Source organism: Penicillium subrubescens (assembly GCF_028828155.1).
Source record: "Penicillium subrubescens strain IBT 31985 chromosome Unknown utg000003l_segment0_segment0, whole genome shotgun sequence".
Classification (NCBI taxonomy): domain Eukaryota; kingdom Fungi; phylum Ascomycota; class Eurotiomycetes; order Eurotiales; family Aspergillaceae; genus Penicillium; species Penicillium subrubescens.
Window position 1 is genome coordinate 1,432,438 of NW_026643153.1, and position 27,933 is coordinate 1,460,370.

The 27,933-nt window shown below is 50.5% G+C and overlaps 11 protein-coding genes across 11 annotated transcripts; 7 read left to right on the forward strand and 4 right to left on the reverse strand.

Moving 5' to 3' along the window:
- The first annotated feature begins 214 nt into the window (after window positions 1-214).
- Window positions 215-1,871, forward strand: N7473_004538 (uncharacterized protein). Its single transcript, XM_057150478.1, has 2 exons — window positions 215-766; window positions 827-1,871. Exons 1-2 carry the CDS (start codon window positions 339-341, stop codon window positions 1,260-1,262), a joined length of 864 nt encoding a protein of 287 aa, XP_057010588.1. The 5' UTR covers window positions 215-338; the 3' UTR covers window positions 1,263-1,871.
- Window positions 1,872-1,918: 47 nt separating this feature from the next.
- Window positions 1,919-3,082, forward strand: N7473_004539 (uncharacterized protein). Its single transcript, XM_057150479.1, has 3 exons — window positions 1,919-2,026; window positions 2,080-2,172; window positions 2,227-3,082. Exons 1-3 carry the CDS (start codon window positions 1,979-1,981, stop codon window positions 2,974-2,976), a joined length of 891 nt encoding a protein of 296 aa, XP_057010589.1. The 5' UTR covers window positions 1,919-1,978; the 3' UTR covers window positions 2,977-3,082.
- Window positions 3,083-3,370: 288 nt separating this feature from the next.
- On the forward strand, window positions 3,371-5,016 carry N7473_004540 (putative dipeptidase). Its single transcript, XM_057150480.1, has 3 exons — window positions 3,371-3,618; window positions 3,730-3,942; window positions 4,020-5,016. The coding sequence occupies exons 1-3, from the start codon at window positions 3,393-3,395 to the stop codon at window positions 4,925-4,927; spliced, it is 1,347 nt and encodes a 448-aa protein (XP_057010590.1). The 5' UTR covers window positions 3,371-3,392; the 3' UTR covers window positions 4,928-5,016.
- A 53-nt stretch (window positions 5,017-5,069) lies between these two features.
- On the reverse strand, window positions 5,070-5,720 carry N7473_004541 (NUDIX hydrolase; the record flags this gene model as incomplete). Its single annotated transcript, XM_057150481.1, has 1 exon — window positions 5,070-5,720. The coding sequence occupies one exon, from the start codon at window positions 5,718-5,720 to the stop codon at window positions 5,070-5,072; it is 651 nt and encodes a 216-aa protein (XP_057010591.1).
- A 734-nt stretch (window positions 5,721-6,454) lies between these two features.
- On the forward strand, window positions 6,455-8,691 carry N7473_004542 (putative FAD monooxygenase; the record flags this gene model as incomplete). Its single annotated transcript, XM_057150482.1, has 4 exons — window positions 6,455-6,592; window positions 6,649-7,666; window positions 7,724-7,960; window positions 8,024-8,691. 4 exons carry the CDS (start codon window positions 6,455-6,457, stop codon window positions 8,689-8,691), a joined length of 2,061 nt encoding a protein of 686 aa, XP_057010592.1.
- Window positions 8,692-9,051: 360 nt separating this feature from the next.
- N7473_004543 (putative nonsense-mediated mRNA decay protein Upf3) lies at window positions 9,052-11,116 on the forward strand. The gene is made up of 2 exons (XM_057150483.1): window positions 9,052-9,422; window positions 9,500-11,116. Exons 1-2 carry the CDS (start codon window positions 9,175-9,177, stop codon window positions 11,004-11,006), a joined length of 1,755 nt encoding a protein of 584 aa, XP_057010593.1. The 5' UTR covers window positions 9,052-9,174; the 3' UTR covers window positions 11,007-11,116.
- A 2,142-nt stretch (window positions 11,117-13,258) lies between these two features.
- N7473_004544 (Zn(II)2Cys6 transcription factor) lies at window positions 13,259-15,570 on the forward strand (the record flags this gene model as incomplete). The annotated part of the gene is made up of 5 exons (XM_057150484.1): window positions 13,259-13,652; window positions 13,718-13,923; window positions 13,990-14,375; window positions 14,428-15,018; window positions 15,087-15,570. The coding sequence occupies 5 exons, from the start codon at window positions 13,259-13,261 to the stop codon at window positions 15,568-15,570; spliced, it is 2,061 nt and encodes a 686-aa protein (XP_057010594.1).
- A 1,345-nt stretch (window positions 15,571-16,915) lies between these two features.
- Window positions 16,916-18,433, forward strand: N7473_004545 (FAD-dependent oxidoreductase; the record flags this gene model as incomplete). The annotated part of the gene is made up of 4 exons (XM_057150485.1): window positions 16,916-17,323; window positions 17,378-18,101; window positions 18,159-18,237; window positions 18,301-18,433. The coding sequence occupies 4 exons, from the start codon at window positions 16,916-16,918 to the stop codon at window positions 18,431-18,433; spliced, it is 1,344 nt and encodes a 447-aa protein (XP_057010595.1).
- A 781-nt stretch (window positions 18,434-19,214) lies between these two features.
- Window positions 19,215-20,885, reverse strand: N7473_004546 (Aldehyde dehydrogenase; the record flags this gene model as incomplete). Its single annotated transcript, XM_057150486.1, has 3 exons — window positions 19,215-19,444; window positions 19,513-20,714; window positions 20,827-20,885. 3 exons carry the CDS (start codon window positions 20,883-20,885, stop codon window positions 19,215-19,217), a joined length of 1,491 nt encoding a protein of 496 aa, XP_057010596.1.
- A 1,898-nt stretch (window positions 20,886-22,783) lies between these two features.
- N7473_004547 (acyclic terpene utilization AtuA family protein) lies at window positions 22,784-24,785 on the reverse strand (the record flags this gene model as incomplete). The annotated part of the gene is made up of 3 exons (XM_057150487.1): window positions 22,784-24,301; window positions 24,364-24,698; window positions 24,752-24,785. 3 exons carry the CDS (start codon window positions 24,783-24,785, stop codon window positions 22,784-22,786), a joined length of 1,887 nt encoding a protein of 628 aa, XP_057010597.1.
- A 589-nt stretch (window positions 24,786-25,374) lies between these two features.
- N7473_004548 (MRX complex nuclease subunit) lies at window positions 25,375-27,785 on the reverse strand (the record flags this gene model as incomplete). Its single annotated transcript, XM_057150488.1, has 2 exons — window positions 25,375-27,701; window positions 27,773-27,785. The coding sequence occupies 2 exons, from the start codon at window positions 27,783-27,785 to the stop codon at window positions 25,375-25,377; spliced, it is 2,340 nt and encodes a 779-aa protein (XP_057010598.1).
- Between the last annotated feature and the right edge of the window lie 148 nt (window positions 27,786-27,933).

The window sequence follows — 27,933 nt, forward strand, 5'->3', positions numbered from 1 at the left end:
ATTTGAAAGACCATTAGAAAGACCTTTCGAAAAACAAGAAGTGTTAGCATGTCTGTTGGTCGCTTTCTCTGGTCTCTATCTAGACTCAAGACTTTTGAACTGCCACTGTATTTTTCATACATGGCATTACGTGATCGTAAGGGTCCTTCCTAGTGGGTTGGCACAGACCTTGGTGAAAATATTGTAATCCGTAGACCCTTCCGCCGCAACATCACGTAAACTTGTCAACCCCTTTTCCTGGTTGCCTTTTTTGTCCCTTCATCGTTCACTCATTGCGATCAATTTCTTTCAATTTCTTTTCAACTGGCCCTAGTCACTCGTTCTAATCTTCCAGCAAAATGGCCTCCGTCACTACCATCTTCCGTCTCTTCGCGCTATCTGCAGCTTTGGGTCAGGTGACTGCTTCCTTCAGCCTCAATGTCTCTGGTCCGAATTGGGACTACACGACCAAGGATTTAGCAGATACGACCTCACAGGTTTGCAAGGAAGCCTACAGTGCCAGCATCAATTGTGATGAAACCTTGCTCAAAATCGTCGCCTCCATGGATCCTGACTTCAAACCGCAATCTTCGGACTTGGAAGCTATGTGCACCACGACATGCAGTGATTCCTTGTCCCAGTATGTCAAGAAGGTCAAGGCTGCTTGTGGCCTCCATAGTGACCTTGCTGGTGTAGCGAGCGGGAATCAGGAAATTTATCAGGCTCTTGTGGCCACGGTGGGCGAGGTTTTCCAGTACAAATACGGCCAATCGTGTGCCAAGAATGGGTGAGTTTAGTACAACTTCTAAATTCGCTCAGTGTATCTATATGCTTAAAATCTACACAGGTCTGATTACTGCTACTTGACCTATCCCAAGAGCGACGATTGGGCCAGAACCGAGTTCCCCTGTACCGATGAGTGTGCAGTCAAATTTTACCAAAATGCACACGAGCAACGGGGCTCGGCATATTTCTTCAACTACTTTGCGCTTTGTAGACAATCGTCATACTGGGAGCAAACATTTGCCGGTGGTTGGGAAACGGTGGTGCAATGTGGCGACGGTGGAAACGATGTTAGCTCTGTCAGCACCAGCACAGAGGGAAGTTCGACAAAAGTTGATGGCGTGATCTCATCATCGACCAGCTCTTCTACGACCTCAACAGCAAGTGCATCAGCAACAACTTCCGCTCCGGTTCGGTCTAGCTCTGGGACTGCTTCGCCCACAGCCACCAGCGGTGCTTTGAAGCTCAGAGCCCCCTTCGTCTTCAATCTTTGGGCATGAACGCTCAATTCGATATTTTGGGCGTATTGCTTGGAATCTCAGTCAGGACTCGCTTAGCGGTAGCGAACGCCTTACTTCTCCAGTCAGAGATTCTCGTTATCCAAACGGTCGATGTCTCAAGCCGCCTTCAGTGTCTCGTCCGCACAGCTGACGATAATCTTCTCTATCCGGTCCCAGGTCTCGTTAACCATGTCTGACACTTGACGGAAACCCGCCAGGCAGTTTCGTTTTCAGTACGGATCAGATGGACGGGTGATGCTTTTGATCGTAAAATCGGACTGGATCCTATCTGTCTACTCACCTCTGAGAGACGGGCGCTGAAGAGGTGAGCTAGTCAAGGCTACCTGGTTACTTGAGCGAACTAGACCAGCGAATCCGTCAGCAAAACCTCTGGAATGGGTCAAGTTGGCAAAAAGGAGGCTTAAAATGGGGTCAAGAGGAACCGTTTTCAGCGCCTGATTTTACGTTACTATCCACCCGTATATTTACTGTATATGTGTTCGGTCAGCTATCTCTAATACTCCTTTTTTTCGTCTCCTTGACACCAAAGAGTCAAACTTCTAGAAAGTCGGCCGCTATCAAGAATGGTGCCTCAGGCACGCTACTGCCTAATTTTCATAGCATCAACACTCCCCGCCGTTTGCAGGTTTTTTTTCCACGTAATTCTCTTTCACACCCGTCTTCGACATAGCCTCGACTACAAGAGCTTTTCCTTCATGGATCCCAAAACTATTTGGATATGTTCACCCGACTTGTTCCTATTGGTGAGGGTATAGCTCCGACCGACATGGATGGAACTGATATTATCCCATTTTAGGAGCGATGGGACGAAAATTCACCACTCTCTCTAGACGCCCAACGGGAAAAGCTTTTTACCGAGTATGTGAGCCTCGGAATTAGGGGTCGCAAGGTATCTCTCCCTCGAGGTGTTTCGTTTTACGTGCTGTGCCTGATTACCTTGTAGCCCTACCAAGACCAGAAGAAACAGCGGGGCATCTCCAAAGCCTCAGACCTGACTCCCCAAGAACAAGACCTCTTGAGTCGCGTGCGCCATTTTCCTACTGAGAGGCAAACCCCAGCAGAGAGGCTGTGGCTACGCACATGTTATCAGCCATCATCGGATGCCGCTTTCTCTCGCATCGAAACTCATCTAGAGCTGAAGGGCGGGATTGAACCGATTTTGAATGATGCATCTTTGTACAACTTCGGGCCCGATTGGCAGAAAATCTTCATTCTCATGCCGCAACTCTTGGAAAGTGGACCTGCCGAGGAGTACGAGCAGCGCGTGAAAGAAGCTCTTGATTCTGGAATCGAGGCCGAGGCTGAAGATGCGGAACTGGCAGAGGAAGATGGCTACGATCCGGACGAGGACGGGCTACCATGGCCCTGCTTTTACGGACAATACCATATGGCTCTGATTATTGGCCGCATCTACATTATCGATGCTAAGACGCTTGCCTCCGAGGGCCGGAATGCAGGTAAAGTGCTGGCTGTGTGGTATGATGAATGCGGGCGGGTGATTCGCTCATATCGCCAGACAGCGGACAATGCAGCTGACTATCATTATTTGGACGATTGCTACTTAACTGAACATGCGTGTTGGGCGAATGCCACGATAGGCAAGGAGTATCAATGGGGGGCCTCATTGGGTCCGCCCTATGGTGAGGACAGTAGCGAGGAGGATGAGAAAGATGGAGAGGAATCCAAGGAATAGACGGTCGGAGGGTCTTTTCTCGGGGAATTCGTTGTTATCGGAATCATCACAAGAGCTTTTCTCAACAAATTTATCGAGTTAATGTAAAAGATTTTGAAGATAGAGCGATCTTTAATTAAGGGGCGTTCATTTCACAATTAGAAATGGCGACATCAGTCCATCACACTCGTGGTTGATACTAACGGGGAATAAAGTCACAAAATTCTGAGAGATATCCGGAGGGCTTGACTTCGGAGAGTAAAGAATCCGTGGATATAAGTTGAAGTTGTTTCTTTGTTTGTCCCCCTCGTCCTCTTTCTCCTCTCCCGCATTATTATTGCAGCGTTGCAGCGTTACAGTGTCTTATCAGCCGGAGTCGATCGGCTGCCCCAACTTCTCCCTCACAAACAACTCTCCCACCTTCGCACACTGCAGCGATGGACGAGAAGACTTCATTACAGGATCTCCCTTGGGAGGAAGCAGCTCCAGCGAGCTCCACGGCTTCTTCCACCCCATCTAGATCCTCCATCCGAAGCTGGATTCTGCTTTTCAGCGCCCTGGTGGCTAGCGGGTGGTTCCTCTGGCCCCACTATTGTCAACATACTCGTGTGCACACCATCGAGGATCGAGTGCAACACATTCTGTCCAGCACTCCTTTGATCGGTATGATCACCCGAGGTTGATGTCATTATTGCTGTGCACATAATATTTCAACAATTTGAATTATAAAGTCGAAACTAAGCATCGCATGTTCAAACTAACGATCACTTCCAGACGGCCATGATGACTTCCCCATTCAAATCCGAGCATTGTTCCATAATCACATTAACACGCCCAACTTCACCGAGACATTTGTCCATGGTACTCTTCCAGGCCATGTGGATCTGCCTCGTCTGAGGAAAGGGCACGTCGGAGGCACCTTTTGGAGTGTCTATGTTCCCTGCCCTGCAAATTGGACGGACTTTTCCGATGAGAACTACGCGCCCAGTAAGTAAAATGGGTCGTACTGACTATGAAAATTCATTCCTATCTTTGGACCATATTTAACTGACATATATAAATAGGCGTCCGCATGACCGTGGAACAGGTTGATCTCATGTCCCGCATCCAGAAGGCATTCCCAGAGGTCTTCTCAACGCCCCCTAATGGCACAACAGCCATGGATGCATTTCGCCAAGGCAAGATCATCTCTCCCTACGGCATCGAAGGATTGCAGTCGATTGGCAACTCAATGGCGCACTTGCGAATGTTCTATGACTTGGGGGTATCCTATGCCACGCTAACCCATAACTGTCATAACAAGTATGCCGACGCAGCCATCGTCGAGCAGCCGAATGGTAGTCTGAAAATCGCCACTCCTCTCTGGCATGGCGTCAGTCCTGCGGGCCAGCAGGTGGTGGCCGAAATGAACCGACTGGGCATGATCATCGATCTGGCCCACGTCAGTGTCGACACAATGCGCGATGTACTGGGCGCAGGCAAGACCGAATGGACGGGCAGTCGTGCCCCTGTCATCTTCAGTCACAGTTCAGCCTACGCTCTGTGTCCACACCCGCGGAACGTACCAGATGATATCTTGGAGTTGGTCCGCCAACGCAATTCGATCGTCATGGTCAATTTCTCGCCCGATTTCATCTCCTGCCAGGCCTCTGGTCGTGATGACGGGATTCCGAATGTGGACTATGCCCATGCCACCATTGGGCGGGTTGTCGATCATATCATCCACATTGGTACCGTTGCGGGCTTTGACCACGTTGGCTTGGGTAGTGATTTTGACGGTATTCCGACCGTGCCCAAGGGACTGGAGGATGTCTCCAAGTTCCCGGATTTGATTGCGGAGCTTCTTCGTCGCGGACTTACCGATGAACAGGCCGCCAAGGTGGCTGGGGGTAACCTGCTGCGTGTCTGGAGAGAGATTGATCAGGTGGCTCTGAAGATGCAGGCTGAGGGGGTTCTTCCTGCGGAGGATTAGGAGAAGAATTGGCAAATTGAGAAACAACCCAACTGAGGGCTTTCGGTCTATCTGTATACACCTGGTTATTTACAGGATTTTTATTATTATATCGATAGTAGATACTCCATGGCTGTTATCAAATATTTCACATGATCCGGGTTCACACAGCAGCCTTGTTCTGCTGCTCCGTAAACAACGCAAAGGCTCTCAGGATATTCGGCCCTTGATGTCCCTGCATCGGCAACGGCAGTTGATATTTGCCCTGGCGTGTCTGGAAAGAATGCTGCACATCTTCCTCAAGAGCCCAGTCGAACGCCTGATGTTCCGTTGCCTCCAGCTTCACGGGAATCTCATCGATCCCCACAGACTGGAAAGTCCCATCAGCCGACTGTCTCCTTGACTCATGCACCTCGACGATAAAAGAGTATTTGATAATCCGAATCCGATCCCCATTAGTACGACGGGTATGCATCCAGACATCAACAGCGACCAGCTCGACGAACCGCGAGACATGCAGCCCAGTCTCCTCGAAGACTTCACGCACCACACCATCCAGCAACGTGCGATCCTCGTGAGGCTCGGCTGCCCCGCCAGCACTCTCCCAGCAACCAGGCATGGAATCGGTCATGGCTCGCTGGAGCAATAAAGTGCGTGGCGGGGACCCCGCTTCGTGGGATGTGGGAGTTGTCGCCTGGGCGAAAATGTAGCCCCCCACGGCGAACGCGTCAAATTCGGGTCGGGCTGCGATGAAGTCGGTAAAGGGGATGTTGAAGTACTCCAGATGTGGGGCGACTGTGTAGGGGGGTGTCATGGTGGATAATATTGTGATTTCTGTTTGAGAGTTGTTTTGAGAGTGAATTTGATTTTGACTGATGAGATTAGGAGCTTTTCGCTTTATTTATCCTGCCCATTCGAAGACAAGTGCGGCTCCTTTGACTTAAGCCCCTCTTCCCATTTAGTCACACAGCCTCATGACTCACCCGATACGAGGCTAGACAGCTGGAGTCAAGAAGAGAAAACTGTTTCAAACTATGATACTTATTCGGTTCTCACCTCGTCCTATTTGAGAAGGCTTCCTCAAAGAACTGGCTCTCACCGATACGAATATTTGTTGGTGGGATCTTCCGATCGGCCATGTTCATCCGATGGGGAAAGCAGAAGTACTATTTTGCAACCAAGACTAGCTGACGGGTTGATAGGCTAAGTAGTCCCTGAGCTCTCCATTATTTCGGACCACATTCTATCATCCGAATCGGAAGTGCCTTTCAGCTATAGCCTATAGGAAAGATGATCATTTGCCACTCCAGATAGTTTGCGGGATGCACCTGGGGAAAGGTTCAACGGTTGGCAGTGATTGGCAGAGAGGGTCTCATCCCCCACAACATCTCCGACATCCACGTCGGCTTTAACCGTTCGGATTCGGATTGGAACAGACGAGCTATCGTGTATATAAGTGTGCATGCAATATGACGGGAACAGCCTTCATGCTGGTGGAATATCATCTTTCGATTCCAACAACGAGTCCCCGTACCTGATTCAATCACCATGCCTGGTACTCTACCCCAATCCGAGGACCATGTGGATGTCCTCATTGTCGGGGCTGGTCCTGCTGGTCTGATGCTGGCAAACTGGCTGAGTCGATGCGGTGTCAAGACTCGTATTGTGGACAAGCGAGGGACAAAGGTAAGCCATGAATCTTGATTGCAGCATTGTACACCCATACTGATCTAGTACAATAGATTTTCAACGGCCAAGCAGATGGTCTGCAATGTCGGACACTGGAGATCTTTGACTCGTTCGATTTTGCAGACCGCGCATGGCGTGAATCGAACCATATGCTGGAAATTTGTCTCTGGAACCCTGATGATCAGGGCCGCATTAGAAGATCCGATCGAATCCCCGATACCATCCCCGGAATCAGTCGATTCCAGCAAGTCGTGCTGCACCAGGGCCGCATCGAACGCTTCTTCCTCGACTCGATCAAGGAACACAGTGACATTGTAGTTGAACGGGGTGTACTACCCACAGCATTTGAATTCGATGATGCCAAGGCAGATGACTTCAACGATTATCCCATCAATGTCACGGTGCGCACCCTCTCAGACGAGGAATCCACACCGCAGCAACAGCAACAACACCACAAATCCGCAGTCGGAAAGGAAGAAACCGTCAGTGACGGACTCTTCCGGAGTAATCTGGCAGCCGATGACACGGATGATCTCATTCGGGCCGCCGAAACCAATGCCCGAACCGACCAAGTTGAATCCATCAAAGCCAAGTTCCTCGTCGGCTGTGATGGGGCACACTCCTGGGTCCGTCGTCAACTGGGCTTCCAGCTCGAGGGTGACTCCACAGACTACATTTGGGGCGTACTCGACATCGTACCCATTACCGATTTCCCGGATATTCGCCAGCGTTGCGCGATTCATTCGGCAAATGCAGGCAGTGTCATGGTCATTCCACGAGAGAACAAGCTTGTTCGACTGTACATTCAACTGCAAACTACGGAGCATGCTCAGGCGGGTGGCAAGGCAGATCGGTCCTGGATCACACCGGATATTATCCTCCAATCGGCCCAGCGAATTCTGCACCCTTATAAGCTGGACTACTCCTACTGTGACTGGTGGACGGCCTACCAGATTGGCCAGCGCGTGGGTAACCAGTTCTCGCTGAAGGAGAGAGTCTTTCTGGCAGGTGACGCAGTCCATACTCACTCACCCAAAGCTGGTCAGGGTATGAACGTGAGTATGCAAGATAGTAAGTTACTTCAAAGTATCTCGAGATAGAGAACGAGTTATTAATCGCTCGACTTAGCATACAACCTGGGATGGAAGCTCGCACATGTCGTGAAGGGCTACAGTGACGCATCCATTCTCAAGACCTATCAGTCCGAGAGAAGAAAGATTGCTCAGGATCTTATTGCGTTCGATCACCGTTTCTCAAGACTTTTCTCGGGACGTCCTGCGAAAGATATCATGGATGAAGAAGGTGTGAGCATGGAAGAGTTCAAGAAAGCCTTTGAGAAGGGCAATGAATTTGCCAGTGGTATTGGTGAGTACTGAGTGACATCATGATAAGGAACCATGAGGCATCTTATACTAACGTTTCAACCAGCGGTCAACTACGGAGCCAGTGTCCTTGTTGCGAAAGAGGGCAACGTCGCAGAACAAGGAGACGGCACTGATGTTGCCAGCCAGGACAAAACCACCCGCGTGGTCAGCAAGCCCCAATTGGCAACCAAGATCGACATCGGCAAGCGTATGCCAAGCTTCAAGGTCTTGAATCAATCAGACGCCCGCCCCTGGCATCTCCAAGAGCTATTGAAAAGCAACGGCAAATGGCGAATCGTCGTCTTCCCCGGACAACTAGGCCTCGCCCCAAACATGGAACGCATGCAAAAGCTAGGCGCAAGACTCGGGGCCACAGACTCGTTCATCCGTCGCTTTACACCTGCCAAACAACCGATTGACAGTGTGATCGAAGTATTGACCATTCACCCAGGCCCGAGAGCAAGTCTCGAGCTCTTGGATCTGCCAGAGGCCTTCCATCCATACAGCAAGACTATGGGTTGGGATTATTGGAAGGTCTTTGTGGATGATCAGTCTTATCATGAAGGTCATGGTCAGGCTTACGCTAATTATGGTATTGACCCCGTGAAGGGGGCGAGTGTTATCTTGCGTCCTGATCAGTATGTGAGTTGGGTTGGGGAGGTTGATGACTATGATGATATGGAGAAGTTCTTTTCGGGCTTTATGAGAGTTCAGACTGTGGGGAAGGAGTGAATTAATGGAGATGGCTAATATTTTCTTGTAAATTTGATACGTTAATGGAATTTTTTGATGTTTTAATATTCTTGTCATACTGGAGGCGGACCAGGCTGCACAGCGAATCTATGTCCACAAAATTCGACTTAACAATCAATTATGAACTTACCTTTGTAAATTATGCAAGATTAGACACTCTCACTTACTGTCCATGTTACTTTCAAATTAATACAATCAATCATTGAGGTTCTACTCCAGACTACAGGCCGTTTGAGACAATTTATTGCTGCCTCAGGAATAAGGCTGACTCAGCCCCCTCCGTTCGGGCTCCTCACTCGGAGTGAACTCACTTGCTAGCAAGCTTGACTTGCAGCGCATCACGGTCCTCGAAAAGAGTGACAAGCTCTCATTCAGTGTCACCTTACAGTGGCTTTCTTCTGACCGATCTTGAATTCTTAAAATCACCCTGCAACAATCAACCTACTACACACATCTTGCGACATGACCCAGCCCGCCGCTGGCAGGGCCACTGCCGGCGTGCTTCAAATCCCAGTGGCAGCTACGCAAAAGTCGGCGGCGCCTGCAAAGAAGACTCCTAAACCTCCTGCGGCGCGCCTCAAGCTATTGATTCGCCGTCTACCCCCGGGACTGACCCAGGCCGAGCTCGAAAGTGCCCTTGGGCAGGAATGGAAAGTCGGTGCGGGCAAGGTTGACTGGCTTCAATACAAGCCTGGCAAGGTTTCAAAAGAGTAAGGAGCCTCAGGAAGTGTCTGCTCACAGTGGTATCCAGCCGACATATGCTAACCTTGAATTGTTCTCTGTTCAGCCCCGCAAAGCCCTCTCGTCCTTCCCGAGCCTACATCCACGTACTGTCCAACGAACATGTTGGCCCGCTATCAGATCGAGTACGCCAATCCTCCTTCCAAGATGCGAGTCACACCTCCAATGACCCAGTGCTTCTGGGCCCTCCCACCCTGGAATTCGCGCCTTACGCCAAAACCCCGGGTAGTCGCATGCGCAAAGATGCCCGTCAGGGTACCATTGACCAGGATCCGGAGTTCATAGCTTTCCTCGAGAGCTTGACACAACCCATCACGAAGCCAGCCACCGTCGACTCGATCGAAACCGAGGAGAAGAAGGCTGCAGTGGTGACCACCCCGCTTGTGCAGTTCATCAAGGACAAAAAAGCGAGCAAGGCGAAGGAGAGCGCGGCCACCAAATCCTCCAAGCGATCGGAGAAGGAATCCAAGCAGGAGAAGGTACAGGCGAAGAAGCTTCTCCAACGACCAGACAAGAAACTTGCTCCCGGTCCTCCCTCGGACGAGAAGTCCAAGGGAGAAAAAGCAGGCAAAGAGTCTGGCAAGGCAGCCAAGGCAGCGGCTAGCGGTACATCTACGAAGGGAGGCAAACCAAGCACCTCCAGCACTACAAAGGAGACTACATCTGCCGCTGCATCTGAGCGGAAGAGGGAACGAGGGAATGTCGCCGCGGCGGCCAAGATCCTCCAGCGAGATCTGGGACTGTCACAAGCTCCAGCTCGACGACGCGGAAAAGGCGGAGCGAACGAGACAGGCTCTACTAAGAACGAGAGCTCACGAGAGTCGTCTGTCCCGGCGTCCGAAGGCGGCAAGAAGGATACCCCGGCGAAGCCAGCTAAGAATGCCGCCAGCTCAACGAGAGCCAAGGACAAAGACGGCCGTGAATCACCATCCTCTCGAGCATCTGGCACCGCGACTCCTACAGCCAATGCGCCTGCCCCGTCAACAAAATCAGCCAAGGGAGCCAAACCCAAGGCGACCACAAGCCCGACTCCGACTGCAACCCAGGCCTTCCTCAAGCATGCCAATGCTTCTCAAGGTGTGACCGAGGCCCTCTTAGAGGCAGCGTTCACGCCGTTCGGCACGGTGACCAAGGTGGAGATTGATAAGAAGAAGGGCTTTGGGTATGTGGACTTTGCGGAGCCCGAAGGCCTGCAGAAAGCCATGGCAGCCAGCCCGGTGTCCGTAGCGCAGAGTCAGGTCGTGGTGCTTGAGCGCAAGGCCAACCCTGGAGGAGAGAAGTCACGCAAAGGAGGAGGCGGCAGCGGTGGTGGTCGAGGTGATGCGGCGCAGCCGGCGAAAGGGGAGAAGGCCAAGGCGAGTGCGACTGATGGGAACGGCACGATTAGCGGAGGCGGCGCTGGAGGTGGAGGAGGATCGTCTCGTGGGTCTCGAGGAGGACGTGGATCGCGAAACAAGGGTGCCAAGGGAGGTGATGGATCGAAGGGAGGGGCTGGCGGAGGTGCTGCTGTTGCACAAGCAGAGAAGAGCGGAGGAGGCCCGGAGGCGAAGTGAAAGAGATGGGACATGGGGCTACGAGATACTGGACATTTTAGAGCAGCTTTAGGCCTGACGAGAGCATGATACCCTTAGTACTGACGCAATGATATGCCATGATAAATTGATCCAGACACATCATAGATGACATCCAACCATCTCACAATGTCGCCATATATCAACACGGTGAAGAAGCTATACAGGTGTTTACAGAGAATGTTTACAGAATAGTTGATTCAAAATTTGACAAGATTCATGATAACGGAGAGAGGGGGATTTCATTGGAGTTTAAAATAAAATAAAAGTAGCGATATAAGGGGGGAAAATGTCACATGTAAGGCTCGAATCTGCAGTCACAAAAGAACGCTCTTGGAATTTCCCGAATCCTGTCAGGTACATCCGTCGCTGCAACACCAACGGCGCGCCTTTAGCACTCGGCCAAGGACTTTTGTTGAAAATGACAAGCATTTAAACAAATATAACCTACGCAAAGTTTCAGGCTCGATTCACAAACGCCCGACTCCTTGGATTGTCATCTCCCACATCAAGGAGAAGAAACAAAGAGTCAAGGCACCTTTCAGACCTCCTCGACACCCACCAGGACCAGCCGACCGAAGTCAGACGCCGAGACCAGGTCAAGATCATCACCACTCCCTGGACCAACATGCAGACGCCGAAGCACGCTTGTCAGTCGAGGCGGGAGTCCAAATGGCTTCACTTTAGGGCATCGAGGACATAGCAGTCATCAGCAAGGGTGAAGATTCTGTGGCTCGTTTAAAGAGCTTAGAAGTGGGACGTCTACTCTAAAGTGATTCTTTGAACTGTAGGAGAAGGCAGGTTAGTAGATGTTTCATCAAAATGGTTGAACAGCGTCTGTGAAAAGACCGCTGTATGGGGGTGGGAGGCACATACGTAGAGTCGCTTGAAGAAGAGAAAATGGATCGGGGGGCCAGGGCCTTTTATAGTTGCTAACGGTGGGGCCCGACTGGCGCTAGTGGCTAAGCGATGCTGCCTCTGTTTGCACTATTTGTCTGGAGCGGGACGGGCGGTGTGCACTTCCAGCCAGTCATATCTCATTAACCCCTGAATGGTGGGTCCCTTCACGAGACCTGCGGCAGAAAGGATTTTTCTCTTTCTTGCGCCTCGTCTAATTGGTCAGAGCTTCTCAATGGAGAGAATCTAGAGCTTCCATCACCATAGAACCCCATTTTTTCTTTTCAATTTTGCAGTTTCAATTATTCACACCGCTGTCAATTTTTGGAGTAGGTTACTGAGACTCGGAGTACCGGAACTTGCCCGGTGGTGGTACTGTTCGGCTTGCCGACGCACGGTACGGAGTATCGGAGTATCGGAGTAGACCTTCACCACTTTGTCATCTACTGGAGTGGACAGTCTGGACGCAGATGGATAGAGGGGATAGAGATTCATGCTTCTCATGGATGAGATCAATGGCATGCAGGAGGTATATGCCAGATATAGTGCTAGGCATTCAATTGGTGGATCTGCCATTTCGACACCCAAGTGGACTTTGGTCAATTGCAAAATATATCTGCAAGAACTTGACATCTAGTTCAAAGAATCAATTGGGTAAATACCTACTTGAATGCTGGTATTACTATATGCGACTAGTCAAGCTGAGAAGAGGCTAGTTCGAGGTGGAGACCTACACAAAGCGTTGTTTCAAAAGGTATGAGCATACGCTGCAAATTTGGGCGTGGTCTATGCTTGACATCCGCAGAAATATATCCCGGGAACACTATGTACGGAGTACAGAGGGTCGATCAGCTCAACAGGTATAGTTAGACAACCGGCAGCTCTCAAAGTCTCCCAATATATCCTCAGTCATCATCTTCAGGTTTACCAATACGCATAAAAGTTCATTGTGGCAAAAGATCCCAGATGTATGCAGCTGTCGAGATGAACATCCCGAAAGATCAAGGTCACGTGCCACATGGGCGGGACAGTGATGGAGGGTGCCAGGATATTCAGGCACCCATGGCATTCAACGACAAGATAACAGTCTCTGAGATAAAAAAATATTCGATATGCCAATCTCAGCGCAATCAGACTCCTACTGTGACCCAGTGATAGCGATCTTGCTTCCGATTGGAACGCGATGCTGTTAACGTGCTGACACATCCTTGCAAGGGGGTCGGGCCGAGCACCACCCGACACCCCCGCTGCACTTGCCATGCCCCCATTTGCCATTTGCGGGGATTTGACTGCCTGTTGGACCCCGGACTCTTGTCCAAACCTCTCTCTATACCATCATGGGACGCCCAAAGGTCCTTCCAGCGAACCGCTTGCGGGCCAACACCGCCTGTACAGCCTGTCGCGCGTCTAAGAAACGATGCAGCGGCTCTTTCCCATGCACAAATTGCATCAACAAAGGTCGCGGTCACACTTGTATTCCGTTTAAATCGATATCAGCCTCGGAGTCTCGTAGCCGCCGTCAATCAACTGTCTCCCGACAGCCTATAAAAAGTACCCCCACGGCATGGAATGAGCTCAACACAAATCTACAAAGCCCTCAATCCTCGCAGATTCAAGATGCAAGTCCCTCCGACCGACACATTGCACGTCCAATCGAAGCGGGTTCGAGATCACCAGAAGCTACGCATCGCACCCATCCTCGCATGTTGCGGAATCTTCAAGGAGAGAGAGGTAAGCATGGATGAAGTATTAACAGACACCAGAATCACCAGATCAAATTCTAACGACGATCACAGTTTATGTCGGCAAGGCTGCCTCGCTGTCCTTTCTCCAACTTCTTCGTGAAACTGTCACTCAACATATTGGACCGTCACAATTCTCACATAACTACAGGAGCGAGGATATGCTAGAGACGGAGGCTCATCATGATCCACTTAATTTCTCGGAAGAACACTGTAGTGTCGAGGCCAAGCGCCGCTTTATTCAAACGTTCTCCATCGCGGTAAGGCCCTGATCCGACCCGACCGACCATTGAGGCGGCTACGGCACTACTAACGCTTCATTATAGACGAGTGGCTTCATCTATCTGGGATACGATATTGAGGCACTTTTATCCGATCAAAGCGAGCCGAAGACTAGCCGCGAAGAGATTCATGCAGCCATCCGCGATCTGATGATCGCCATCGGAGCCCAGTCATGCCCTGATGAGCCGGAAAATGTCCAAATAGAGCGATTCTTTGTTGAGCGTGGTCAACGCAGAGCGTTCGCCAATATGCTCGAAGATCCTAGCTTGGATCTGGTAAGGGTATTCCTGCTGCTGTCCTTTTACATGTTCGGAGCATGTCGTCGAAACGCGGCGTTCATGTATCTGGGTGTGGCTGCTCGGGCAGCCGTTGCATTAGGACTTCATGTAGATTCTTCCGGTTCTCTAGACAGGGATGAACAGAAAGAGAGGCAAGAATCATGCCTTGGTAGATATGATATGAGCCCGACTGACTTTCAGCAGAACTAGACTCTGGACGAGCCTTTGCGTGATTGATCTCCTGGCGAGCTCGATCCTCGGCCGACCCGCTGCTACTGCAGGACTGCTTCCCGGAAGCCGCAGAGACCTGGATATAATGATGAATACTACGGCTGAAGTGGGCTTGATTGCTTCATATCAGCTGTCTTTGATTGTTGATGAAATCACAAACTGTTTATACAGCGAAAAAGCCGCTTCGATCGAGAAGGCAGGCCTGCTCCTGGCAAAGCTCAACCGCTGGAGCGACCAGTTACCAGAATGCCTCCGAACTCCATCCTCTAAGAATGAGGATTCCGATGCTGTACAGGAACGCATCATCGGGAATATGCATGTTGCATGCTCTTATCATTTTGCAGTTATCCTCGTTACTCGACCTTTTCTCATTTCAGCCCTGAGCGTCCGGCTGGCCCGGGTGCACCAGGCTTTTTCCTCCGATGGAGCCAGCGAGCTATTGGAGGAAGATCCGGCTCATTCGAGACTGGCGGCAGCATGTATTGACTCGGCAGTATACATGCTCCAAACATGTAAAGAAATTCATCAATCCGAACTGCTTCTTCGGCAAATGTGCCTTTTGAAGTATGATCCCACCCCACGCCGCCCCCGTCTTGATTAAAAATCACAAAAAACTGACATTTGACGTACAGAGCCTTCGTGTTTGCAGCAGCACTAGTCCTAGGCTTCTCAATGTTCTCCCATCGCGATGTCGACACCGAGATCGACAACGCATTCACCGGCGCGCTATCCATCTTACAAATGCTAGCACAGCAATCCGCACAAGCAGCCCACTATCTAGAGATCCTCACATTACTCCAAGCAGCCGTGACACAACAACGACACCGTCTATCATCTCAAGCACGCCAACGACGGAGTCAGTACGTCAGTCGGATCTTCAGTCTGAGCGATACCCCGTCGACACCCCGGGTGCAAAGCGTGGATAACGGCCGAGCTGGTAGTGCGACTCCACTTCTGGTACAGGGTGGTCCCTTTTACCCGTGGATTCAAAATGATGAAGGGGCTGCTATTGCTATGCCGCCGATCATGGATGGGGCATTTCTGGATTGGGAAGGGATGGAGTTGCCGCTGTGGGATAGTTTCCCTTTTACTGAGCCAGGCTCATCTGTATTATGAGTGATGAATGAATCTGGGGACGTTTCCAAGATAGTGTCCCAAGGCTATGAATTTCCTCTACGAAGGGTATAATGAAACGATGGATGAGAAGGACATGTATTGAGCAGCAAAACGAGAAGACACACCAAACTTACAATCAAAGCACGATCATCAACATACTATCAATCTAAAACATATCCCTCCGGAAAAAAGGAAGCCCATCAGCCGACAGATAGCGAATCCACAGATAGACCTTATTCAACGCCAAACCACACATATCCCCAGAACCATGAAACTCACCAGTGACTTTGATCGAATAACAAAGACGAGACTCGCGCATTATTGACCAAGGCGTAATTTTGACATCCCCTTGACTGATCTTATCCTGTATCAAGCCGAGAAGGTCAATGTCACTCAGGTAAGCATCCTGAGGGTCAAAGTAGATATTGACGTACCGAGTTTGCATGTTCGGGACTCGGTGATGAGATGAAGGCATGGCTGGAATTGGATTAGTGGAGATAGTGGTGGATAGTGGTGGAATGATGAGTTTTGTTAGGGAACTTAGGGGGAAGAGGGTAGAATTGGAAGTTGATGATGAGGAGAATATTTGAGAGAGGGCTTGAGGGATTGATATAGTTGTCTATAGATACAATGGGCTTTATAAATAGACATAGGCTTTGTTTGTATTTTTAAGAACCATAAATATTTGTTCGAGGGTCTTTATTTGATGCTTTATTCGAATTGGGATTCATAATGGTCTTCGCTTAGTTTCTTTGACCTTGACAAAGCTATTGCCCTTCACGAGGCCAAGTTCAAAGTACGAGGCGTCCGTTCCATTGGCGAGATACACCAAGGACTGTAGTATGTATTAATTTGTCAAAAATTCTACAAAGCAGTGATTTGGACGAGTCACACTATTCTTAGATCGAAAGAACTTAGTCCACTAGAAAGAACCCATTGACTCTTTACAGACATGCTAATATTATCAGACTCCCAACGGGATTCTTTCTATCGAGAAACACACTTTGGGCGCATTCATCCAAACTGATACTATCGATATCCGACCAACTCTTATCTCCCATTCCGTTAACGTCCGATCAACTTTATTCTGGTCTCTCCTCATCGTCATCACCCGCAATCCGACGATAAGCGGTGCGCGGCCCGCCCTCCCAGCGATCCGCTTGTGCACTTTCCGACCGATTCTCATGACCAGACCAAACAAGATAAATGAGATCAACGACCACCAGTAGATCAAACAATTAATTATTCTTCAAGAAACTCACCTGAGTTCATCAGAACACCTGCAATAATCAACATCACCGAAAACAACCAAATCCAAATCACCAAATCCCAAGGAAGGAGCATCATGTCCGGCTGGAAACGCCTAAATGTCGGCGTCATTGGTGGCGGTATCGGCGGCATGTCCGTGGCCATCGCACTCCGTCGAGCAGGCCACGACGTGACGATCTACGAGAAATCCGATTTCGCCGGCGAGGTAGGCGCATCGGTGTCTTGCGCGGCGAACGGGACTCGCTGGTTGCACGAGTGGGGCGTTGATATCGCCAAGGGTGACCCGGTCGTGTTGAAGAAGTTGATTAATCGGGATTGGAAGACGGGTGAACCTGTTAGTGTGTATGATTTGGATGATTATGAGAAGCGGTGGGGGTATGTGTACAACATGTTTCATCGGCAATATATGCATTCTATGTTGAAGGATTCGGCGTTGGGGGAGGAAGGGGAGGGTTCGCCTGCGAAGTTGGTGGTTAATCATCGGGTATGTTTTTTGCCAAGGATCGAAGAAAAAGGTGTGCTAATGATATTGGTATAGTGCCGTGATATTGATATGAAGACAAGCACGGTCATCTTCGAAAATGGTGTTATTGCACACCACGATCTGATCGTTGGCGCTGACGGTATTGGCTCTGTTGTCCGAGGCATTCTGGGTATCAAGCCTGAGAAGCGCCCCTCCGAGTCCAGCTGCCTTCACGCCAACGTCGACACCGAGGAAGCAATCCGACTCGGTCTGGTCGACTATTCACAGGACAGCGCCCTCGAATACTGGGGTGGCCAAGAAGGCAAATGGGACAAGATCGTTCTCTCCCCCTGCAACGGCGGCAAACTCCTCTCCTACTACTGCTTCTTCCCCCGCGAACAAGGCGATTACTCCACCCAAGCCTGGGGTTCCGAGTCTCGCCCGACCGAGGAACTCCTCAAGCCTTACCCTCAACTGGACCGTCAAGTTTTCAAGCACCTCGCTATTGGAAAGGAGATTCAGCCCTGGCGGCTGTGGGTGCATGATCCTTATCCGTACATTCACCGGGCGAATGTTTGTCTGTTGGGTGATGCGGGACACCCGATGATGCCTCATCAAAGCCAGGGTGCGTGCATGGCTATTGAGGATGCGGCTGCGCTGGGAATTTTGTTCAATAAGAAGTATTTCAACGGTGATGTTGCGCAGTCGCTGGAGGCTTATGAGCAGGTGCGCTTGCCTCGTGCTACAAGAGTGCAGGCTGCGGCTGCTAAGGCGGCGTATAACATTAATGAGAGAATTGGTGAGTATCTGAGTACTCCATTTGAATGGCAGATTTTACTAACGAGGATTATAACAGGATTCTCCGTCAACAAGGATACTCCCACATACAAGGTCGAGGATCCAAAGAAGGTTCTCACGATCGAGGAGATGAACTCGTAAGTCATCACATACTCTACTCCCTTTGGTACTATTGAAGTCCGTTGCTAATGACAATCCAGATACGATATGTACCATGACATCGAGGAGAAACTGGCTGCTATCCGTGGTATCAACTACACCGACAAATTTGTCTGCGGTCTCCCCATGGGATTGGAACTGCCTAATGGCATTATCGTCGGGGCCGCAGCATGATATGATTGAATAGATCCTTTCTGCTTGATTCAGCATGACCAAAATTGTACATACATCATTCATGGAGCATTGAGAATATATTCCTAGCCTTGATTTTATTGATATTTTTTATCCTATTCAGGGTTCTATTCCACTACGTCCAATTAAGCTCGACGAAGCATTAGCGGCCTTCTTCGATCGGAGACTTGCCTAGTAACCTAAGATTTGTGATTACCCGACCGAGAGATTGGACGACTAACATGCCGATCGGGTATTTCGAAAATTCTCATCCAATATCCTTTTTTGACTCGATGGTCCCTGGCTGACTCGCTCGTGTATCTATCTTCCCTCGGTGTATCTCCTCCCGAACGGATTCAAATGACCCGGACCCGCGATACCAACTTTTCGCTCTCGTCCGAACCATCCGAGAACCAGGGATGGCAACACGGCAAAAAGCCGTGATTTGGCTCGTGTCTAGATATACCGAAGACAATCTGGTTCTCTATGTAATTTCTCCCCCAAATAACGATGAATTTTGAACAAGGGACCACGACTTGACGCGTTGTCGCGACTGCCCCGCTGCATTTACCCCGCCACCAAGCCACCGTCAGAACTAAAACGGCATAGACAAAAAGATGACAAGACCAGACAAATACAGTGTGTATGTATCGAAACCTCTCAAAGAAGGTGGGTTGCAATTTTGGTTATATACATTTCAGAATATATAGGAAATAAAGAAAAGAACAAAATGGTATTCATATCCTCATCACTTCATTCGCTCGAAGAGTTTCATGCCTCTCCTTTAAGCGAACAGAGCATCGCCCAGACGGTAGTGGACGGTCTTGACCTGAGTGTAGTTCTCCAGAGCGTAGGAGCCGAGCTCACGGCCCAGACCGGACTCCTTGAAGCCACCGAAGGGAGCCTGGTAGGAGATCATGTTGTAGTTGTTGATCCAGACGGTACCGGCCTTGAGGGCGTTGGAGACACGGATGGCAGTGTTGACGTTCTTAGTGTGGACGGCAGCGGCGAGACCTAGAAGAAAAAGAGTTAGTATGAATGTTTCACCCTAGAAGATGTAAAGTAGATATCCGATGACATACCGTAGCTGGTGCTGTTACCAATCTTAATAGCCTCAGCCTCATCCTTGAACTTGGTGACGGCAACGACGGGTCCGAAGATCTCCTCCTGAGCAATCTTCATGTCGGGAGTAACGTCAGTGAAGACGGTGGGCTGGATGAAGTAACCCTCGGTACCGTGGCGCTCACCACCGACAGCAACGGTAGCACCCTCCTTCTTACCGTGGTCAATGTACTCCATGATACGGTCGAACTGGAGCTGAGAGACCTGAGGACCCTGGAAGGTGTTCTCGTGGAAGGGGTTACCGAGCTGGTTCTTGGCGGCACGCTCCTTGAAGCGCTGAATGAACTTGTCGTAGATACCCTCCTGAACCAGCAGGCGAGAACCGGCACAGCAGCACTGGCCGTGGTTGAAGAAGATACCAAAGTTAGACCAGGAGATGGCGTTGTCAATGTCGGCATCATCGAAGACAATGTTGGGGGACTTGCCACCCAGCTCGAGGGTGACCTTCTTCAGGTTGGACTTGGCGGCGGCCTGGAGGATCATACGGCCAACGAGGGTGGAACCAGTGAAGGCGACCTTGTCGATGTCCATGTGGCTGGAGATGGCAGCACCGGCAGTGCGACCGAAACCGGAGATGACGTTGATGACACCGGGAGGGAAGCCGGCCTCGACGATCAGCTTGGCGGCGTACAGTCCGGAGAGAGGGGTCTGCTCGGCGGTCTTGATGATGACAGTGTTACCGGCGGCGATGGCAGGACCGATCTTCCAGGCCCACATGAGGATGGGGAAGTTCCAGGGGATAATCTGACCGCAGACACCGACGGGCTCGTGGCGGGTGTAGGTGAGAGTCTCGGTGTTGGTGTCGATAGTCTGACCTGTGATCTTGTCGGCCCAGCCACCGTAGTAGCGCAGGCAGCCGGCGGCAGCGCCAACGTCACCCTTGGCCATGGTGACAGTCTTGCCGTTGTCCAAAGCCTCGATGGAGGCGAGGATCTCAATGTCACGCTCGAACAGGTCGGCCAGCTTGGTGAGCATGCGGCCACGGTTCGAGGGAGTCACGTTGTGCCAGTCACCCTCAAAGGCAGTGCGAGCGGCCTTGACGGCGATGTCGACATCCTGCTCGGTGGCCTCGTGGACGGCGGTGATGACCTTCTCGTCAGTGGGGTTGATGGTCTCGAAGGTCTTGCCCTCGACACCCTTGACGAACTCGTTGTTGATGAACCTGTGAAAGAGAGAAGACGTTAGTCACGAAGCTATGCATAGGAAAGAGATTGGATGAACTGATAGCCAGGAGGCGAGGAGGCCACGTAGGAAGAGAAGGGGAGACAACATACAGGCCGAGAGGCTGCTCATAGGTGACGTTGGGGGTTTTGATGGTAGTGGAGAGAGACATGATTGCGGATATGCTAGGAAAGGGTATCACAAAAAATCGACGACGTAGAAGGGAAAGGGGAGAAAATGAGGGGCGAGTGGGTTTATATACTTTAGAACCTCTCTCACTCTTGATCAATTCTTCGGATTGATGCTTGGTGCAGGTCCCCAGTTAATTGCGGGGGTTCGCATGACCGAGGGGAGGACCAGAAAAGAGTGGTACAGTACTTTTTGGTACAAATACAGCGGTAATGATGTATTGACCCCACTTTGAAGGTCATCAACTGTATTCTATGGTATTGGATGGTATTCAACCATTTACAGTAACCAGGCAGTTGCAACTTGGGCTGTAATTACCACTGTGACCATACAATGCGGGTCCGCACAGCTATCGAGTGGCGGATCCGCGTACCGTGCAGGTTTGGGGGCGTTTTAGCTGCTTCCTACAGACTGGACAGTACTTACAGAGTCCTGCAGTCCTGCTTGCTGCTAGTCTGCTTCTACCGTAGCGAGGCCCATCTTCGGCCTTGGTTTCGCTTTGAGTTGGACCGAGGGATGACAGGCCCCCGATCATAACCCGCACTTAACGGATTTATGCCTACTACAAAGTTTCCAACTTGCTCAATCACAAGTCAATCTACACAGTAGTACACTGTCCGATTTAACGATTATCAAGCATAAGAGTCTAGCTACCTCCGCGGTCTCTCAACTCAGTGCGGTGCCGAGGAATCACCCTCCGCGCCCCCTCTCTGCAGGCGCAGGTTTTACTGCATCAGGGCAAACCTTACCAGTTCCCCTCCTCCGGGATGAACCTAGTCAAGCATAACAATAACCAAATTATCACTAATGAAGACCACCGAAACACAACGAAACTCGGACTCCAAGGAGCGGGACTGGATGGCGGGGCGGAATTGTGGGCCGGCGGTGCATCATCCTCGAGGTTAACTCGCCGAAACGGACGAATGTCTCCCCGGTTACTTGCGGAGGGGAGAAGAGGGGAAATTATGGTTGCTATGGAAAGGATACAAGATTATTATTGGATCTGTTGCGGAGAGAGGTCATGGAGCTCCAGACCTGATAGATCATAGAACTTGTTACAATAGAGAATTTCTAGTTACCCTACCAAGCTCCTCATACGAATTACAGACTTGAAGTTATAACTCCAAATTGAAAGCGCTCTTGACCTCTAGTTTATTTAAGAATATTCAAAGATAAACATAGGAGATTAGGGGAGGTACAAAACAAGCTAACAGTTTCACCCTTGACTAGTCGTCTTGCCCCTCCCGCTCTCGAGCCGCTCAAAATAAGCTACTATTATTCCAACCTAGATCACCATGTCCGACGGAGTAGTACTATTTTAGCTATTGACTGGCCAACTACTCACAATTAGCTATTCTTAGTGGATGGAGCACCATCATAATCCCGTCCTTGAAATTAAACCCACAGAACACATATGGATATTTGGATTCCTTCTCCAACTTGAATAATGGAGCTCGTTGGGGACTAACAGACCCACGCCGTTTGGCTCACGTCGGCCGAGAAAAATTACCCGACCCACTCTGTTTTATGGCCTATTGGGGTAATTATCGGGTAAACCAAAGGTTAACATTGGCAGTAAAAGGCAAATAATCTTTTCAATATTGATCACTCGCCGTGCTAGTTGTGCTAAACTGTTCTAACTACTTCATCGACATTGTTAGAGCCAACACAGAAGCGGAAGCGGAAGCGCCAATCCGCCCTAAAGAAGGACATCGGAACGACGAAGTCTTCTAAACAAGCAAATGAATGAGAGCCAATGAGTAAAGAACCCGGAAGCTCGGAAATGAAGACAATTCTCGGCAGTTCGTAGATCTGCCCAAAGCATAAATACACCAGGGTATACAGTATGACCTATACTACCCGCAATCGCACCCTATGCAGCTATAGCTTCCCCCGATTCAAGAAGCGCACGGGAAGATCAACAAGTCGGCTCCGTAAGTATTCCGCCACATTCTTACCCAAAAAGTCCACCGTCGTCGTGACCCCAACCCCGCGATCCAGATGGTTCTTAAATAAGAAATGCACTGCCTGTAGACCTGGTAGCTCGAATCGATCAATCTCCATCCCAGGCTGACTATCTCCCAAGAGCTGGCGTGCGGTATCAACCGAGAGCAATGACCGCAACCATAAATACTCGTCGCGGTGTCGCACCCAGAAGCCGCAGTTTGCATCTGACCCTTTGTCCCCGGAGCGGGCATGAACAATCCATCCGAGCGGGCCTCGGACCGTGGGACCAAAGTCGTTCTTGACATTCACCGGCTTGTCATTATTAGTGACTGGCTGTGAGGGTTGTTGAGCCGGGTACGTCTTTGTCGCCGGTGGAGGGGCGATATCAAGGACTCGTGTCTTGGCCGTGGGCTTCCACGGTAGATGGACCTGATGCTGAACGGCACTTTGAGGCAGCAAAGTCACGTAATACTGGAAGATAGCGCGGGGAAATCCCTGACGTAAATCCAAGTGGAAGGTAGCTCCGGGATAGCCCTGCATGATATTGTCGGTGATGGGTTTGAGGAACCGCGTGGGTGCCAGGTCCTCTGCCCCCTTTGCTTGCACCACGATACGCAAGGGCGCAGTGGCACGGTTTTGATTAGGTGCATCTGATAACGAAGATCCCAGAAGGTCAAATTTCAAGGACGTGAAACGATCCGAGAATGGGGCGAGGAGCCGACGGATCTGCACTTCCAACATGTGGGCCTTGGCTTCGATATCCAGACCGGTCAAGAACCACCATGCCTCTGCCTGGAATCCACCACGCGCTGTGATGCCTACCTTGGTGGTTGGTGGTGGAGGTCCAGAGCGAACTCCATGTAAGGACACTCGATTGACGCCCCTCTGTTCGAAATGGATTCCATTTAGGACCGCGGTGACATCAGAGTTGAAGTACCAAGGTCCTTGGATCTCGTATAGCAGCTGCGAGGTGCATGTATCAACCGTGACAGCACCACCAGTGGAATGCGCTTGCTTGGTGATAACCACATCGCCCTCGGCAGAGATCTCAGCGATGGGATATCCAATGTTAGCCCATCCGTCACCACCGTGCTCCAATTCTTTGAACCCAGTAAAGTTGCCCCCGCAGACATAATTACTACACTCGATCAAATGACCGGCCACGAAAGCGTTGGCTAATTTATCCAGCTCATGACGCTGCCAGCCATGGTACCAATATGCTGCACCGATAACGGGGGAAGCGTCTGAAACTCGACCACAAAGCACAATATCTGCACCCTCAGCGAGAGCTGCTGCAATTCCCAGCCCACCCAGATAGCACTGGGCATAGATGGGCTCGAAGGACCAGTCGGCCAGTTTCTCGCCCGTGTAAATATTGCGAAAGTCTGACTTTCCACCCGCAAGGGACTGTTGAATGGCCGGTAATACTTCATCACCAGATACCCAGGCAACCTATCGCATTATCAGTATGCTGTCACTGGAATGCATCCAGCAAGGTGTCATTGAGTTCTGACCTTCAAATCCAACCCCTTTGCCTGCACCATTTTCATAACCACCTCATATAGCCCCTTTGTATCCGTGACTCCAGCATTGACAGCCAACTTGATCCCATACTTGGCCAAATCCTCCAATGCCGGCTCCAAAGCCTCCAAAAACGACAGGTCATAGGCCGGCGATGCCCCAGCAGCACCATCAGCGACAGTTCCCTGGTCCACCCGCCGCCCAGCAGCGGTGGCCATATTGAACTCGCTCATAAAATCCGCAATAATCACATCGACAGGATCTGTCGGGTAATACCGTGCAAATTCAGCAATGGCATGGCGACGGTCCGAAGCAGAACCCGATGCCCCTTTGCATAAAGTTAGCTATTGACATCCTTTGAATCGTAGAAGATTGACGTACCTGCAATGCGAATTGGTCGACCGGTGAATGCCATTATGTTGTGTATGTGATTAGCCTTGGGATAGGCGTTGGGAAGGCCAAAATAACATTTTAGGTGTAGTGAATGCGGAGTGTGGAGATCTTCTTGGGGAAGTTGGGGGAGACCGAGGCAGCTCGGCTCGACGAAATTGCGGGGTTACACCAACAAACCACCATCTGATAAGAACTGAACTATAAAGTACAGAAAACCGGTGACTTACAACCACGGCTACTCTTGGAAATAGTTGAGACTCACTCAAGGACTTATCTGACAAGTTTGGGGTGGGGTCGGCATGCATGGGCTTCGTCCTCCTTGCATGGCATGTTTAACACACGGTTATTCGCGGGTTGAGCAGCAAACTACCATTTCAGCTTCAACTGGGCAGTGGCCTACGAATTAGTACAGGGGTTCGTAATAAAAACCGGCGTTTTGTTATGGAAGCGCAACGTATGAAAAGTACCATCTTTCTAGAAATATTGATTCGAAGTCAATGAATTCGCTCAGAATATCAGGATGTCATGAGTGTAAGAGTTTCCCCCGATAAGACTGAGCTCCAAGAACACCCTGAATGCAACTGGATAAAGAGATCGCCCTTAACCAAAGATCACCGCCGACGACGTGATGTAGAAGTACTCATTGGCTCGAAGGCATCATCATCATCGTCGTCGTCGTCAATGCCATCGCTAAGGACGCTGACGTTCCGAGTTGTGCGAGCAGCCCGTGATGAACGTGCTGAGCTAGCTTGGGAGGCAGCAAAGTCTAGGGTTGTCTGAGTTGGTAAGGCAGCTCTGCCTCGGCGTGTAGCAGTACCACCAACAGTGGCCGACGACGGCGCTGGTGAAGCGGCCGCTCGGCCCCCGCGACCTCGAGTCGACGTCGTGGTTGCAGATTTGCGTCCTCTCGAGGCGGTCGCAGCACGAGGTTGCTTCACGAATAAAGCTTGCGAGTCATCATCTTCCTCAGATATGATGTTAGCATTTGCGTCGTCGTCATCATCCTCTAGCATAATGACATCCTCCGATTCATCGTCTGAGATGGCTTTCTTCTTGCGTCCTCTAGCTGGAGCCGCAGCGGTTTTGGTTGCGGCAGCCCGGGAACTCGCAGCAGCTCCCCGACCTCCCCTCCCTCGACCGCGGCCACGAGTAGATACCGTGGTAGTTGTGGTCACTCTGCGTGAAGGTGCGGATCCATCTTCTCCAGCCTCTTCTGCGGCGGGATCCCCACCCTCGTTATCGGAATGAATGAGGGCACCAGGTTGATCCTCCCACTCGCCATCAAACTCGGAATCCCAAGTATCTGGCTTGGGCTTGAATTGCTTCTTTCCACGAGTGCGTTTCTTGACTCCTTTGTTAAACATGTCTTCCATCTGTGTGCGATATTTTTCCATAGCATTGACAAGAGAGCTATGCGCTCGTTCCTCGTCCTCCACATCATCTTCATCACGATCCAAGCTCATGAGATGCTTAACTTGGCCCTCGAGGGAATCATTGACAAACATTTCCATCGCATGCTTATCGTCCTTGTCAATGAATTGAGCCACGGCATCGCCAAAGGAGTTCTGAGGGAGGATGCTAAGGGACTGCGATGCAAGATATTCCCTGACCAGCTGTTCCACCTTCACTGTATCCAAGGCGGCTAGGCGTGAAGCTGCAGCTTCATCGACTTCAGCGTCAGCCTTTCGAGAAGACGAAACGTTCTTCTTCTTCCTATGGAATTGCACCACGTCATTAACGTTGGCGACCTTGCCCACAAACCGATTTGAAAATCTCTGCGGATTCTCGCATTCAAAGCTTCCACCCTCAGGGGTAGATATCTCGACACGAAGTCGTACTAACGGGAGAGGCGGTTCGCGAGGCTCTTCATCGTCATCTTCATTCTCCTCACCCTGTATCCCTTGGGCCTCACGCCATTCTGTATTGGCTTCTTCAATCAGTTCCTCAACAATCGACATGAGGAATCGGGTCACTTCTGTCCGATTGCCCTCCTTCCGAGCAAACTTTTGAGCGCCCTTCTCTTCCGACAAAACGATTTCTCGCATGACAAAAGGCCGAACTGATTTCAATCGAATAGGTTCACACTTGAATTCACGGCCAGTAATACTGACGATGGACACCTGCTTTGTCACAGCCTCACCAGGGACCAATGAGGTAGCGACCGAGGACCCGGGCTGCATGATATGAAACTTGGTCTCTGGGTTGAGCTTTGGGTCGATTAAACACTCATGTTCGTGACCCCAGACGACCAAGTCCATGAACTCTGGGAGAAAGTTTTCTGGTAGGTATCCAGTCTCAGTGTATGCGTGGTGATTCTGATGCACCGACATCAAGTTGAACCAGTCACTCTTCTGCACAGACGGTTGGAAGAATTTGACCTTGCCGTCCCGAAAAGTGCGGAACAAGCGCTCGTCACGTACGTTGCTCATACCGTAAAGAGCAAGCTTGGTACGGCCTTTTTGGAGCAAGACTGGTTTAATCTCGATGTTGTCCGACTCTGGAGTTCGCCCGTAGTAATTAAGTAAGCCGGAGACCTGCAAGAGATCGAGTGCAGCTAGATGACCCTCTCCGGATGGGTCATCGTGATTGCCATGGATGGAGAAGATCGGGATGGCAACATTCATATCGAGATCCTCATAGTTGACATGATTGAATGCACCTTGAAAGGTCTCGCTGGCATCGCTGAGCATCTCCAACTCGCAGGGCTTATCACCAAAACAGTTCATCCGGATCGAGCGCATCACCTGGTACATAGATTTTCGAGACGGCTTATTCTCGTGGAAGAGATCTCCAGCGAGCAGGACCATATCAACATCGCGCTCCTTGGCAAGGCACATGACCTCGTGGAAGCTCTTCCAGCTGTCATCTCCACGAATGGGATCCCGCTCATTGTAACCGACATGGTTGTCAGTTGAGACAAGGATGCGAATGGTTTCCGCTTCGCAAAAAGAGTCAGTTTTAGTTTCACGATCACTAAGAAATCGATGACTTGGGGGCATAGCCACTCACCGCTGTTCGACATGATGCCTAATCGACTCCAGGTTGCTCATCCGGCGAGGAATGTTGGAAGGAACGGAGACCAGTGAGACTGGATAAAATCTCCGGCGACCCACTATTTTGACCTGATAGTAGCCTCAAAAGCAACAGAAGCGTTCGGCGTCCAGCGTCAA